General features: G+C 36.7%; 1 protein-coding gene across 1 annotated transcript in view; it reads left to right on the top strand.

Moving 5' to 3' along the window:
- The window catches only part of LOC122830053 (slit homolog 1 protein-like), a 59,224-nt gene extending 52,184 nt beyond the window's left edge, over positions 1 to 7,040 (top strand). The window contains exons 34-38 of the mRNA XM_044115099.1: positions 2,462 to 2,616; positions 2,718 to 2,929; positions 4,383 to 4,507; positions 5,248 to 5,456; positions 6,439 to 7,040. Of these exons, the coding sequence (XP_043971034.1) occupies positions 2,462 to 2,616; positions 2,718 to 2,929; positions 4,383 to 4,507; positions 5,248 to 5,456; positions 6,439 to 6,701 (964 nt within the window). The 3' untranslated portion in view covers positions 6,702 to 7,040. The remainder of the gene's footprint in view (positions 1 to 2,461; positions 2,617 to 2,717; positions 2,930 to 4,382; positions 4,508 to 5,247; positions 5,457 to 6,438) is intronic.
- The last annotated feature ends 7,382 nt before the right edge of the window (positions 7,041 to 14,422 follow it).

The raw sequence follows: 14,422 nt of genomic DNA, 5'->3' as shown, positions 1-14,422 counted from the left end.
ACCTATGACCTGTTCAAGGTCACCTTTAACAGCAGTTTAGATTGTCTTTAAGGTTTTTTACCTTCAGTCACAAAATTGGTGACAATCTTCTCATTGTAAGGAAGCTAAATGTTATATTTTGGGTCCATTTAGAGGATTTATTTCGAGTTTTAAGCATCATCTCAGTTTGGAGCAGTTCAGTTTGTGTCAATTCATGATCTACATATTGTAGCTTAGAGAAAGAATCTTGTGTTGTTCGGGGAGGAGCTGATGAACTCACAGCCTTTGTCATCTGAATAAAATGGCAGATGTTGCCAAAGACACTTGAGATAAAGAGACCACTCAATCAGATGCAGAGAACCTAAATGTTCAGATGAGGAGGAAGAGACGCGTCCACCTGGCACATTCTCACACTCATAATCGTACTAAGGATACAGAATAAATTCTATTAAAGCAGCGTCAAGGATAAAATCTGCTTTACTAATTGCACTTTCAGATCTTTTGAGGACATTCACAATTGTGTTTTCTTGTCCTTTTAGAAAGGTTTTCATTTAGGATCATCCAGTTATAGAGAAATATCTCCACTGAATGAGGCTAATATCACCGCGTTTGTTTCTGTTCTCTCCCGAGAGCTCTTCGCTTTTTAGCCAGGAATGTCTTTGTCTGATCCTCCTTCTATAAAGGTGTGAGAAATTGAATTTTGCAAACCTGAACTTGGTTGTGAACGTTTTGTTCCAATAACAAAACCTTTCTCCTGTGACTTTGTAGCTCTTTTCCGCTTTCATCAAACTCATAACAGTATTATCTTTTCCCAATATTGCATAATTGTGAGGATTTTCACTCTGCTTAAGGTCAGCTTAATTTCTGACTGTGCTAGATTTTTGTTGTGAAGAGCAAACACTAGGACTCATTTATTTTTCTGTAAAGTACAAGCAGAATATCTCTCATCACACTGACAAGGCCAAAAGCGGTAGGGAAGTTTAACAATGTACCTGTCTTTATGGAAACCTTTTTACAATAATCAATGAGTTATTGAGCAGGAACTTATCAAAAATTAATTAAAAAAATAAAATAAAATATGCATATATTTTAATTAGTTTATTTGGTAGGGACAAACATACAACAACATAGACAAACTGAAAGAAAACAGCAGTCCCATGTTTATGTCACAGTGAAATAGCAAAAAGCTAATTCGCAGCACTTGTCCCTAGATGGGCTTTTTTAAAAGAATACCTCTAAAAGTAATAATCAAACAGACAGTAAAACATAATGCATCAAAACATCAAAAGTGGGCACAGTTCTGTTAGGATTAGTTGAAATAGTCAACTAGTGTGGTGGCAAATCCAATTGCTTAAAGAGGCAGTATTACATAAAATCAATATTTTGGGTTTTAAATGTGTTAATGTTCTTTCCTCATCAAAACAAAACTGGAGAGTTGCTTTCATTCTTTCATGCATTTAAAAGGTTAATAGAGGAGTGATGTTGTGATGACTTCCTGAAGTGTTGGAAAGAGCAGGAGCTTCTTAAAGAGACAGAGACCCACTTTCAATATCATAGTCAAAGTTTTTTTAAGTCATGTTTGATATAAATAGCATTTTCTTAACAAAACATTGTTGTGCTATAAAATGGTACTAGATGCCTGGAAAATACATAATCCTGCCCCTTTAACATCCCTTAGTCTTTAAGCTTGTTCCAGATCCTTATTGGTATTATTCTGTCTTTTTAGTCTACAACAGTTTTACCCACATGTATAAGTTTTTACAGATATACAAACAGAGGTATTCAGGAAATAATTAAAATCTAATAATACTACCAACTGAAGTACTCTCACTACACCTGCCGAATAAGCAGTAAATCAATTAATTACATAATAAATGAAAATTAAGTCAATAATTTTATTGATTGATTGATTGTTTTTTTCTTTTTTCTCTTTCTGCTAAAAACTGAATGATAAAAGTATTCAGTCTGGTATTTTTGGTCTCAACTAGCCCATTTTTTGAAGGACAATTTTGTTTAAAGACAATTTTGTTTTAAGATTTTGAAATATTATTTGTTGTTTCTGTTGTTGTGCTCATTTATTTTGAATATTTAAAATGTTGCCCAGTTCCAGTGTTAAATGTTTATTAGAATTTACAGTTTACTGAGCTTTCAGAACGGGTTTTTGCATTGTTATGCCATTATTACAATTATATCACTTGAAAATGGTCTCAAAGCAACAATATTATAGTTTATTGCAATAACTGCTGGGACAATTTATGCTCTAGCAAAATCTGTTATCCTGACAGGCGTAGTCTGTTCCCACTTTTTTACAGCTGTTTTCATGTTGATTCTATATATTTATACAAAAATGACATTAACCACAACAATCATAATGGTAGGTCGGAAATTTCCCTGTTAGCTACATGTCTTTACTATTTGCATGATTATCATTTCTATGTTGTACATTGGGGAAAAAAAGAGAAATGTTTGGTTTTCTTTGCAGCTCTGAGACGGTAAACGATGGTAATTTCCACACGGTTGAGCTGGTGACCTTTAATCAAATGGTGAACCTGTCTGTGGATGGAGGAGAGCCAACGACTCTGGACAGCCAAGGCCGCGGCCAGCCACTGACTAGAGAGACGCCTCTTTACGTGGGAGGTAGGAGCGGTGGGCGGCTTAATGCCTCAGCTCAGACGTAAATATCTCTGCTGAAACCAGCGCAGGTCCACATATAGAGCTGCTTTGGTTTGTCTGGCCAGGTATGCCTGAGGAGGTTATACCGACTTCTCGAGGCCTCTCCTCTCAGAGCCTCAACACGTCCAGTTTCCACGGCTGCATCAAGAACCTCTACATAAACCATGAGCTGCAGGACTTTACCCGCAGCCAAATGAAGCCAGGGGTTGTTCCGGGCTGCCAACCCTGTCGCAAACTTTACTGCCTGCATGGCATATGCCAACCCAACAGTGCACAGGTAGCAACACACAGTTCTGCGACAGTATTCCTCATAAATCTGCTAAACCGGATGTCACGGCCTTCGACGTTCCAAAACCAAAAAGTTCCTAAAAAGGCTGTAGGTGGCAGCGGGTGGTTTGGTTTTCGCACACATTTCTGACTTGATGGTTTGAAAAAAATATAAATAAAATAACTTAAAATCTCTTACAACTTATTTGAAAACGAAAGTTAACTTAATCTGACGTTTCAAGTTCAAAAAACTTGAAACATCAGAGTTTTTTTATGTTTCAAGTTTAAAAAAATAGATATTTTTAACTATAATTAAAAATATAATTTTACAAAAACCTCCCATCATCACACCGGACATTTGCTAAACAAAAGGACCTCCACCAGACCCTCCAATGTCCGTAATCACTTAAATCAATGGGAGGGATAAAAGTTATCAAAGTAATCTGAACAATTCCAAATATAAAAATTAATTACAGATTTTTGTTAGACAATAATATTGTCTAAGCAAAAACTAACCTGGTAGAACTTAAGATTTACAAAAATTCAACATAAAATGTCTGCAACACCAATCATAATGTAAGGGTTTCATATGAGATAATAGATAATTATTGATTAGTTTTTTGTTTTAAATATTTTAAATACTGCCCAACTGGTGGTGTGACCTTTCCTGTTTTATCCAAAGTTTTCACTCCACACTGTTGTTTTTTATTTTTAAGCAGTTATGATGCACAGAGGCAAACCTTAAACTGCAGCTGTGGAAGTTTCTCTACAGTTTGTTGCTAGGTAACCAAAGAATGAGAGAGTTGCTAGGTAACCAAAGAGTGAGTGAGCTAGTTGCTGTCACTGTATCATTTGTTCCAAAAGCCTGATCTGTACCGTTGGCTCATTAGCTCATGTGGTGAAGAAATACTTCTAGATTATTCTTAAAATGTGCATCATTAAAGTGTTGGATGATGGAATCATCATGGACCAAAGAAATTAGCTTTATTTTTATTATAATCACATCTATTATGAGATTAAGTAAAGGTTATGTGGGACTGCACAAGACTAAATCCCACTTTTATCTTTACTTCTTATTTTCTCAAAATCATATACTGTTTTTGCGATTATAATGACATAAAAACAGAAAAAAAGAAAGAAAACACCCTCCTTGGAAGTATTTCTTTTAGCTGATGATACACATCATGCAGTGACAGTCCCACCAACTTTGCTTAGCTCAAATAACTATGAGAGGTTGAGCAGCTAAAGTCTTTTCTCTGCCTACATCTCCCAGAATGCTTTGTGGTTCTGGATCAGAGTTTAGAGAAATTATTGAATATTCTATCAGATGTATTTTCCGTCGATATTGATCACGTGTACATTGTTATATACAGTATATTGTTGATTAATTGCGGAGCCCGATTTTAAACTGAAGCTTTGTTTTCCAGATGAGTGATGAAGTGAATTTGTCTTTTCGTTGACAGGGGCCCCAGTGCCACTGCCAGCCAGGTTGGACAGGTCAACACTGTGACCAGCCAATCACTGTAGGCCTTAGTGGAGGGGATGTCGTCACCATGGCGAATGGTATCAACCCATGTGAGGGAAACAAGTAAGCCACTAAAATGTATTTCAGATAGGACCGAATCAATTATTCAAGTAATCGTCAGCTAATTTAGTAATTGATTAAGTGGTGTACACAGACACAAAACAGGCCAGTTGCTGAAAAATCAACACAAGGAGAGCAGTAATTAAGCCAAAACTGAACAAAATATGCATACATTGTGGATTTGAGACAAAACTTCAACTGTAAATTTATTCTACCCAAAGTTCCTCAAGTGACATAGTTTTAGATTTATGGGGTTCAATGCTGTTAAAAAAACAAACAAAGAAAAAGTCTCCTATGATTCACTTTTTGCTATACAGTATTTGATAAGTTTATCCAAATAATAATCTGATCAGCCATACAATGTATTGATGCTAAGGGCTGAGCTTTTCTCATTTTTATGTTTAAAGTATTTGCTACAAATCGTTCACTAGAGGGATACTATTTTATTAGATTTTAGACAATAAAAATGTTTATTTTCTTATTTAAGTTTTACTCTATTTCTAATATTGTATAACATAAACTTGTGTTCTCATAAAAAAATTCTGAAGAATGTGCCATTTTTTACCTGATCAATCAATTAATTGTCAGAATAATTGATTACAAAACAGTCAATTAGTTGCAGCCCTAATTTCAGATATTCATGTTTTTTCAAATGTCCATATACTCATGTCACATCAATGTATTATTGATGTTTATCAGTTTTAATAGGGAATCTTCCACTAATCCCCTTCACACTCTTCCAGGTGTGTGAGGGGCGCCTGCTTGGTGCTGGATGCTCAAACCTACCGCTGCGAATGTGAGAAGGGATTCAGAGGAGCGCTGTGTAACCTCCAGGAGGAGCCCTCCGGCCCGTGCCAGAGGCTGCAGTGTCTTCACGGCCGGTGTCAAAAGACAGAGGATGGAGAGAGCTGTGTGTGCGAGCAGGGATACACTGGAGAGAGCTGCGATACAGGTGAAAATAACAGATGGATCAGAACCAATGTTGGTATATATTAGAGGGTTTTTTTTCCAACTCCTCATCCAAACTGATCTATAGTTTTCCTCCATGCACTGAAAAGCACATTTGTTTTAAAGTAATACGCACAGACAAAATAAGACAAAAATACAACTTCCACTGGCAGATTTATTCACTTACAATGTGGGAAAATGTCTTATTATAAGTGAAAAAATCTGCCAGGGAACTTGGCACTTTTTAATCAATGCAATATTAAAATTAGTAAAGAAGCTGGTCCTCAACCAGATTGCTTTGGCCCTAAACCAAATGCCTTCATTTTACCTCTGAATCTGTGATAATCCCAGATTATCTGCCCACAGTCCAAGACTGTGCAGTTTCTACCTCAAGCTGAAAGCCTCCATATTAGCATCCCAACACCTTTACTTTTACATAAAGGTAAAAGTAAAGTGTGTATCCCAACACTTTGGGAGCTGTGTTGGGATACACAGCTCCCAAATAAATAAAATAAAAACTATTTAGTTACTCTTACTCAAGTAAGAGTAACTAAATAGTTGGTAAAAAAAAAAAAAAAAGTCTACTCAAGTACTGTATAACTCTTTAAATTATCCAACATTTAATATTAAAAAATTACATAATCAAAAATATAAAGTTAAGTTGACATTTTGGTGTTTTAAGGATGAAAATGACAATAACTCATATGAGTAACATACAATAACAAACTCAGGCAAAAGAAAATAGGTTTTAAATCAGTTTCTTTCAATAAAAACCTGCAGGTGTGTGTCTGTGTCTGGTGAAGTTTTGGTTAAAACATGTTTGTTTTTCAGTCAATAGGTAGAAAATCCAGACATTTTACTCAAGTAAAAAGTACAGCACAGTAAAAACACTCTGAAAAGGTTATTTTTCTTTTTCTATCAAAAAAGTTAATCCACTCTGGTTTTAGAAGCATTTCCTAACCGTGACGCTGTGCTGCCGCTTGCAGAGACCCCATGTCGAGGTGAGCCGGTCAGAGACTACCACCGGCTGCAGCGCGGCTCCGTTCTCTGCCAGACATCAAAACCGTTCTCCTGGGTCGACTGTCGGGGTCACTGCCGGGCTGAAGCCGAACGGGAAGCCGCTGCCGTTTCCTGCTGCGCTCCTCTGAGGGTCCGGCGGCGGCGGATCACCTTCGAATGCGACGATGGGACATCGTTTACGCAGGATGTGGAAAAGCCTGTGGAATGTGGCTGCAAGGAATGTGTGTAACTCTGAGGAAGGGAAGATGAACGCTCTCCCACAGGTAGACCGTATCAAACCCAGAACCCAACGCCAGCAGGTAGACCGTATCAAACCCAGAACCCAACGCCAGCAGGTAGACCGTATCAAACCCAGAACCCAACGCCAGCAGGTAGACCGTATCAAACCCAGAACCCAACGCCAGCAGGTAGACCGTATCAAACCCAGAACCTAAAGCCAGCAGGTAGACCGTATCAAACCCAAAACCCAACGCCAGCAGGTAGACCGTATCAAACCCAGAACCTAAAGCCAGCAGGTAGACCGTATCAAACCCAGAACCTAAAGCCAGCAGGTAGACCGTATCAAACCCAGAACCTAAAGCCAGCAGGTAGACCGTATCAAACACAGAACCTAAAGCCAGCAGGTAGACCGTATCAAACACAGAACCTAAAGCCAGCAGGTAGACCGTATCAAACCCAAAACCCAACGCCAGCAGGTAGACCGTATCAAACCCAGAACCCAACGCCAGCAGGTAGACCGTATCAAACCCAGAACCCAACGCCAGCAGGTAGACCGTATCAAACCCAGAACCCAAAGCCAGCAGGTAGACCGTATCAAACCCAGAACCTAAAGCCAGCAGGTAGACCGTATCAAACCCAGAACCTAAAGCCAGCAGGTAGACCGTATCAAACACAGAACCTAAAGCCAGCAGGTAGACCGTATCAAACCCAGAACCCAACGCCAGCAGGTAGACCGTATCAAACCCAGAACCTAAAGCCAGCAGGTAGACCGTATCAAACCCAGAACCCAACGCCAGCAGGTAGACCGTATCAAACCCAGAACCTAAAGCCAGCAGGTAGACCGTATCAAACCCAGAACCCAACCCGGCTCCAGGTCCGATCGCCACAGGAGGAAACTTGCTTTCTGTTGTTTGGTCTTGCACACACTGGCTGCTTTGAGATGTTTCTTCATCAACAAGTCGACCTCGTCCTCCTCACCTGCAGATTCTCATAGTGCAGAGGTGTTCAAAGTGTGGCCCGCGGGCCGTTTGTATTGATTCTTTTGGCCCACGCTCCAAGATGATACAATTGATCCCTGTAGCACAGTGGAGTATTATGGCCATGAAATTTTAAAGAATACAAATACTAGAATAAAATCATAATATTATAAAAATAAACTCATAATATTATGAGTATAAAATTTTAGTGTTACAAGAATAAAGTCAACATTGCAACCTTAATCTCATGACTTTACTCTTGTAATATTTCATATTTATTCGTGTGATATTATATTATGACTTTATTCTTGCAATTTAATTTTTTTACTTTTAGTTTTTTTCTTGGTATGATTCTAATGCCAATTTGTACCTTAGTGCATGTGGTTGAGATTATTTATTTTTATTTTAAACCAGGACAAAATTATTCTAGACAAATTAAAATCTTACAATAGAAAGTGTTTGCTGCAACAAAAAGTATTCAGTACTTTTAGCTCTTTGTATTTTCTTGCGAAAACCAATTTTATTCAGCAGGTTTTCATGCTTCCAACTCTGCTTTCCATGAATTTATTGGGCAAATATTAAATTTTCCAATAAAAGTAACCTAAAAATTGTTTTTATTGCTCAAAGTTGACAAAAAATGTTTTATTATTTTCAGTCGAGACTTTTAAAAATTCTTTTGAGGAGGCAAACATTTTGGATGTACAATAGTTTCCATTTCAACAACAACAAGAATCAGTTTTAATCATTAGGTTGCAACTTAGTTCAGTTTTTTTTAAATGTCAAAATTAATTTTGTCTGACGTTTTTGGGTCATGTGACAAAAGTTTGGACACCTCTGCTTTAGCATCGCACACCAACAAATACAGCTCTGGAAAAAGTGAGTAGACCACTTAAAATGATCAGTTTTTCTGATTTTACTATTTATAGGTTTATGTTTGAGTAAAATGAACTTTGTTGTTTTATTCTATAGACTACTGACAACATGTCTCTGAATTTCCAAGCAAACATTTAGTCTTTATTTGCAGACTAGATTTATTTGGAGAAGAGGATATGTAAACTGTTTCCCAGTATCGCACAGGCATCAAGTGTCCAGCTTGTTACCCTTCAAGATGTTAGCGAATATGCTAATCAGCAGCAGGTTTCCTTTGGTAACTACAAACCTGAAAAAAGAGGAGTTTATGTAACACTGAAATCTGATTCCTGGCATCTGCCTCACATTATCTGGTGAAATTATCAGACAGAACGCGCTGTGGGAAAAACGCGACGTGTTACCTAGAGATGCTTCCAACATCTGTCTCCTGCTCAAAACATGCGCTCTCTCTCTTTCTCTCCGTTCAGTCAATTACGTGGAGATATAGTGGCGTAAAAATGTCTCACCCTGCAAATCTGTATCTTTTATTCCGAGCCCATGTGTTCTGCACTGAGCCATTTGGTCTGGCAGAATAAGAAATGAACCAGATTCCCATTTTCTGCACAGACCTCCCGGGGGAGAGAAATGTAAAACTGGGATGAACTAAACACACAGGTATCTTTTTATTTATAGCCTACCTTTACAGTAGAAATAAACCTGCTTACAGCCTGGTATGTAAGCAGGTTTATTCCTACCTGCTGGTGATTATTCTGTCCTTGTGTGGCAGCAGAACCAGGTTCTTAAATAACACACCTGAATGAAGGATCATGCTAGCAGCCGTAATGCATTCAGCATCGTCTCGGCCAGAAGCTGACCTTGAGGTTTCCAAGTGTCGCTGCACAAGATGGTGACTGCGTCCATCTTCATTATACAGTCGCTAGTTTACAATTGAGATTCTGGAGATTATCCAAGGTCACATGTTGGGCTTTTTACATGGAGAACAGTTACAAATACACTTTTCCTCCCTAACAGTAACTAGTAGCGCCATCATGTGTATGACTGAATACCTGATTGTTGGCGTGTTAGCATAAGTAAGTGTTCACTCAACAGCTTGCTGATCACTATTGTTTATCTAAAAGTCGTGAAGATTGAAGTCAGTTTCCTTTCTTTATTCAAAGTTGGGTTTTTTTCAGTTTTACAGCCGTGAACATCAATTATTTAATTCAGCAGAAGAGGCCTCCTCGATGAGAGCAGTTCCTATAAAACAGGGTTTTACTTCTCAAACCAACATAGAATAACTACGTTGACAAAATGCCTATAATTTTAGTCTTCAGAGCAGCTAGAGAGGTTATTATACAACAACTTACGTTTACGTTTAACATGAAACTTTCATTTTCAGTTTTTATCTCCATAGAGCCTTCTAGCTTTTTTTACTGGTGCACTGTAAAAAAGTGTTTTCCTTCAAGCTGACAACGCATAAGATCATCAAATGAGTTTCCGTGTCCTCAGCGACCCTCAGCCATAAATAAAACAAATATTTCCAGAGTTTTCTGGAGAGAAACCTGACTTCCTTGTGCTAACAGAGTTTGCTGGATGTCAGCAAAGTGAGTAACCATCTGCAGCTGTCAGTCTATCAGCAGGTCATCATATATTAATGAATCAACAGCAGCTCTGAGGGACGGCGGCCATCTTGTTTCACCTCGTCCCCGTTGACACGAGGCCAAGCTGACAGCTGAAGCTGTCAGAGTTCACAAGGAGGAACTCACAGCTGGAAAACACACAACCTGTAAAAAAAAAACTAAAAATCTGCACTCACCAAAACTGATATTTTGTTACCATATGCACTGCAAAAACACAAAATGTTACCAAGTATTTTAGGTCTAATTTCTAGTGAAAATATCTCAGTACACATGAAATAACAAAACTAACTAGCATGTTTTAAGTCAATAATTCATTAATAATTAGCCAATAATTCACTTATGCCAAGATATTTTTACCATTTTAGAAGTGTAATAAAATGGTAAATGAAACTAGTACTTTTGTCTTGTGTGGGAAAAATGTCCTGTTCCACTGGTAGATTATTTCTTTCATAAGTAGCATTTTTCTTTATAAATATTGAGGAATATTGACTTAAAATAAGCTCCTATATCTTGCTGAATTATAAGTTAGTTTCTTTTATTTCAAGTATACTAAGATTCTAGAGCAAAATACTTGGTGAGATTTTGTGTTTTTGCAGTGCATTTCTAAGGTACAAAGGCCCTATATGCAGTCGTAGGTTGTCGTCAGATGCTGAAAACAGTAATTATTGGGAGTTAATGTCGGACCCTTTGCTTATCTTCTCACCAGTCTTACAGAAATATCATATTTTCTTAACATTTTTTTGTACCTTCTCCTTACTGATACCTTTCTACAGCATTTGGAGCTAGATTGCTGTCTGCAAACTGTCTCAACTTCATTTCTGGTTTATCAGATTTTCTCTAACTGATGGCGGGTGTGAACTCTTAAATCGTGATTCATGAAATAAATCGACTCCATCACGTCTGAGAACAACATGCAGCTCCACTGTAAAAAACTGTTGATTTTTCTCTCTAACGTGTGAGTGAAGCCTGTGGATAATCATGCCAAATGCCACATTAAACTGTAGCTTTCATATTCATAATGTTATGGTATTTATATGGATGTCAAACTAAAAAAAAAGAAAAAAAAAAAGAAAGAAAGTAAAATGAAAGTTTAACTTGTTTTTTAGCCACTTATCTTGAGCTGAAATCAAACTAATGTTAGTGTTTGTAAATTAACTGTAGTGTCTGTAACATCCTAACTGATTGTGTTGTTTTAAGCTTAGGGTGATTTTTATTTTGTTTCTTTTTGTCATTGAGGGTTTTTACATGTTGAAGGAAATGTCAACATATTAAAAAAAATGTCACCGATTGACAACATATGTGTGTGTAGTCTCTGATTGGGAGGCAACAGTTGCTGTTTCTGTTTCATATTTATTGAAATAAATTGTTGTTTATCCTTTGTTGCTCATCTTTCTGTTTTTACCTCGACTCCTTTGACCTCTCTGCATCCTGGGAGGAAATTTCCAGAGTTCTTAATCCCTTTGAACATATTTTTAAAGTAGGATTGCAAAACGGGGAATGTCTGCTTACATTTCAAAATAAAAGCACCAACATAAATCACAGTAACGGTAGTGATATTTCTGAGATGTTGGGCTAAATATTGATACTTTGCTATTACACTAAAGATAACATCTGTTTTGGTTTCTGAAATAATGTGTAGTAGCTAAGTAGGTAAAAATTTGATAAAGATATTTTAAAAATATAATTCAGAATGTATTTTTATGTAAACCGGCCCACAGAAACTGAACCATTAACTTTTTGTTCAGAGTTTCAAAAGGAAAAAATATTCAACTTTTGTAACTCAAAAATGTCCAAGTTTTTCTAGAATATTTCTGAGATGAAACTCAAAATTTAAACTTTTTCCTAGCACTTTTTTCACTTTTGGATCTCAGAAATGTCCTTGTTTTTTCTTGAAATCTTCTTAGACTAAGCTAAACATTTCAAAAAATAATTCTAGAAGATTTTGAGCTTTTCAAACTCAGAAATTTCCATGTACTTATTTCTGGAAATTCTCAGAGTAATCTACAAATTAATTTTATTTATTTTTTAACATTTGCAGTTTCACAAATTCAGAAATTTCAAAAAAAAAATTCTAGAACTTTTCCTGAGATTAGTCTCAATTTGTCATGTTTTTTCTAGGAAATATTTATTTTTTTCAAGCTTTTGTTCCAAGAAAACATATTTCTAGAATATTTCTGAGTTTTTGAAGCAATTTTTTGACTTTTGGAGCACAAAAAAAATTCCTGTTTTTTGTAGAAACTTTCTTTTTTGTTTTGTTTTTTTTTTTTTTGGAAGCTTTTTCACTTTTGGAGCTTAAACATTGAGTTTTTTTCTAGAAATGTTCTGAGATTTCAAAATTTCTGACTTTTTTGCCTGAAATTTACTCCTCCTTTTCTATCAACTATCGTCTTAAAACTCCATCGTATAACTAAACTGTCACAACATAATGACAGTTTTAACAAATAATAAAAAAAAAAAATTTTTTATAGCATTTCTCTTTATTTTTCAGCAAAATAACTGGACTTAAGTTAAAAGAATATTATTAAGGAAAACTGCTTCATATTTTCTAAAAGTTGTATATTTTTAAATCATGTTCCGTACTTTTCCCCAGTCTTAGCAGGAACCCTGGAGTTGCAGTGAGAGAGTGATGGAAAGAACGAGTAGAAAAGGGGGGATGGGAAAGAGGAGGAAACTAACAGACATGTGAGATCAAAGACAGAAAGAGAGGATGGGTGAAGAAGAGGAGAAGAAGAGGAAGAGGGGGATGTCCTGTGGTGGGGGTGGCTCTCCGATGCTGAAGCCGTTTAATGAAACAGTGATTTATGCATCGCTCCATAACCATAAAACATAAAATATTCCCCCATCGGCTGCGACGTTCCTCCCCCACCACACACACACACACACACACACACACGCACACGCACACCGTCCAGCTGGCTCTTCAGTGGAAGCTGCAGCATCTTTCCATCACCCCACCTCCACCTTTGCAAACCTTCCTCCTCCACCATGTCTCCCCTTCCCCCTCGTGTCTCTGAGCTTTAGGAGGATAAATTCATGACAGCAGCACCGACCCAACCCCCCGACTCTAATAACGCCTCACTGTGACGATCTGCTGCACACAAAGAACCAAAAGAAAATATTCCAACATAAATACATCATCTGCTTTCCTCTCTGTCAGATGTCATTCTGCAGGAGGGTTTTGAAAAGCAAATTAAATCCTTTTATGTCGACTTTTGGCGTAGAAAAGCAGTTTGGAGACAAACATGTGAAAACAGTCCTGTACCGCTTCAAAGAGCAAATGAGTCCAGGGAGCTTTAAGTTAAAATAATAAATAAATCCAGCTGGCTTCATCACCTCTTAATGTATGCTCACACATACTGTGTTAATATAAACCGCACACCTCCCAAATTTAGCCTTCAGCAGGTTCTGCTGGAAATTCTGCTGCGTCGGCTCAAAAAAAATAAAACTAAAGTCTGAAACTCTAAAAATCACCAGAGACAAAAGATGCAGGTTGATGCTCTCTGTGATTTCACTGCAAAACCAGTTTTTCTGTTTGATAAAACATCTGGCCTCTCCAGGGTTTATGACTGTTTTCAGATTAGAAAAGTTTAAAAATCAAGTTAGAACCACAATGATACATCAGTGTCACAAGACGAGGCGGAACAAGTTTTACTGTTTTTAAATTGTTTTATATTGTTAAAGGTCGTACATTACCGCAGGCTGTTAGTGTTCTGTTTTAGGTTATGTTTAACACTTTTCCTCATGCAAGTAAATAAAAAAGGAGAGAAAAACAGATAATGAGAGAAAGAGGAGTAAAGACAGAAAGATTGAAGATTTGTTCTAAATTTTAAAGATCAAACTCACATAATATATATATATATTTATATTTTAGCGGCTGTAGGAACTGATGACTACACTGTAGAAAAAATTTTTTTTTCCACCAAACATTTCGGGAAAAAAAACAAGGAAATTTCTGTTTGAAAAGTTCAAAATTTGCTTGAAATTTTTTTTTTTTTACATTAAACTCAGAAATGTTCTAAAAAAACAACAACAAAATTCTAAATTTGAAAACTGTTTACTTTTAAAACTCTTTTTTTTTCTCTCTAGAAAATTTCAGAGGTTGATCCGAAAAAACTTCTAGCAAATTTTTAACTTTCAAAAAGAAAATTTCCTTTTTTTTCGGAATTTTTTTAATTGATCTAAAAATTTCTGAGGTTTTTTCCAGCATGTTTTCGACTTTTGCAGTTCTGAAATTTTCCTGTTTTTTTCTGGAACATTTCTGCTTT

Source organism: Gambusia affinis, linkage group LG04, assembly GCF_019740435.1.
Source record: "Gambusia affinis linkage group LG04, SWU_Gaff_1.0, whole genome shotgun sequence".
Classification (NCBI taxonomy): domain Eukaryota; kingdom Metazoa; phylum Chordata; class Actinopteri; order Cyprinodontiformes; family Poeciliidae; genus Gambusia; species Gambusia affinis.
Note: the sequence above shows the minus strand (reverse complement) of the source record. Positions and strands in the feature narration are given on the sequence as shown.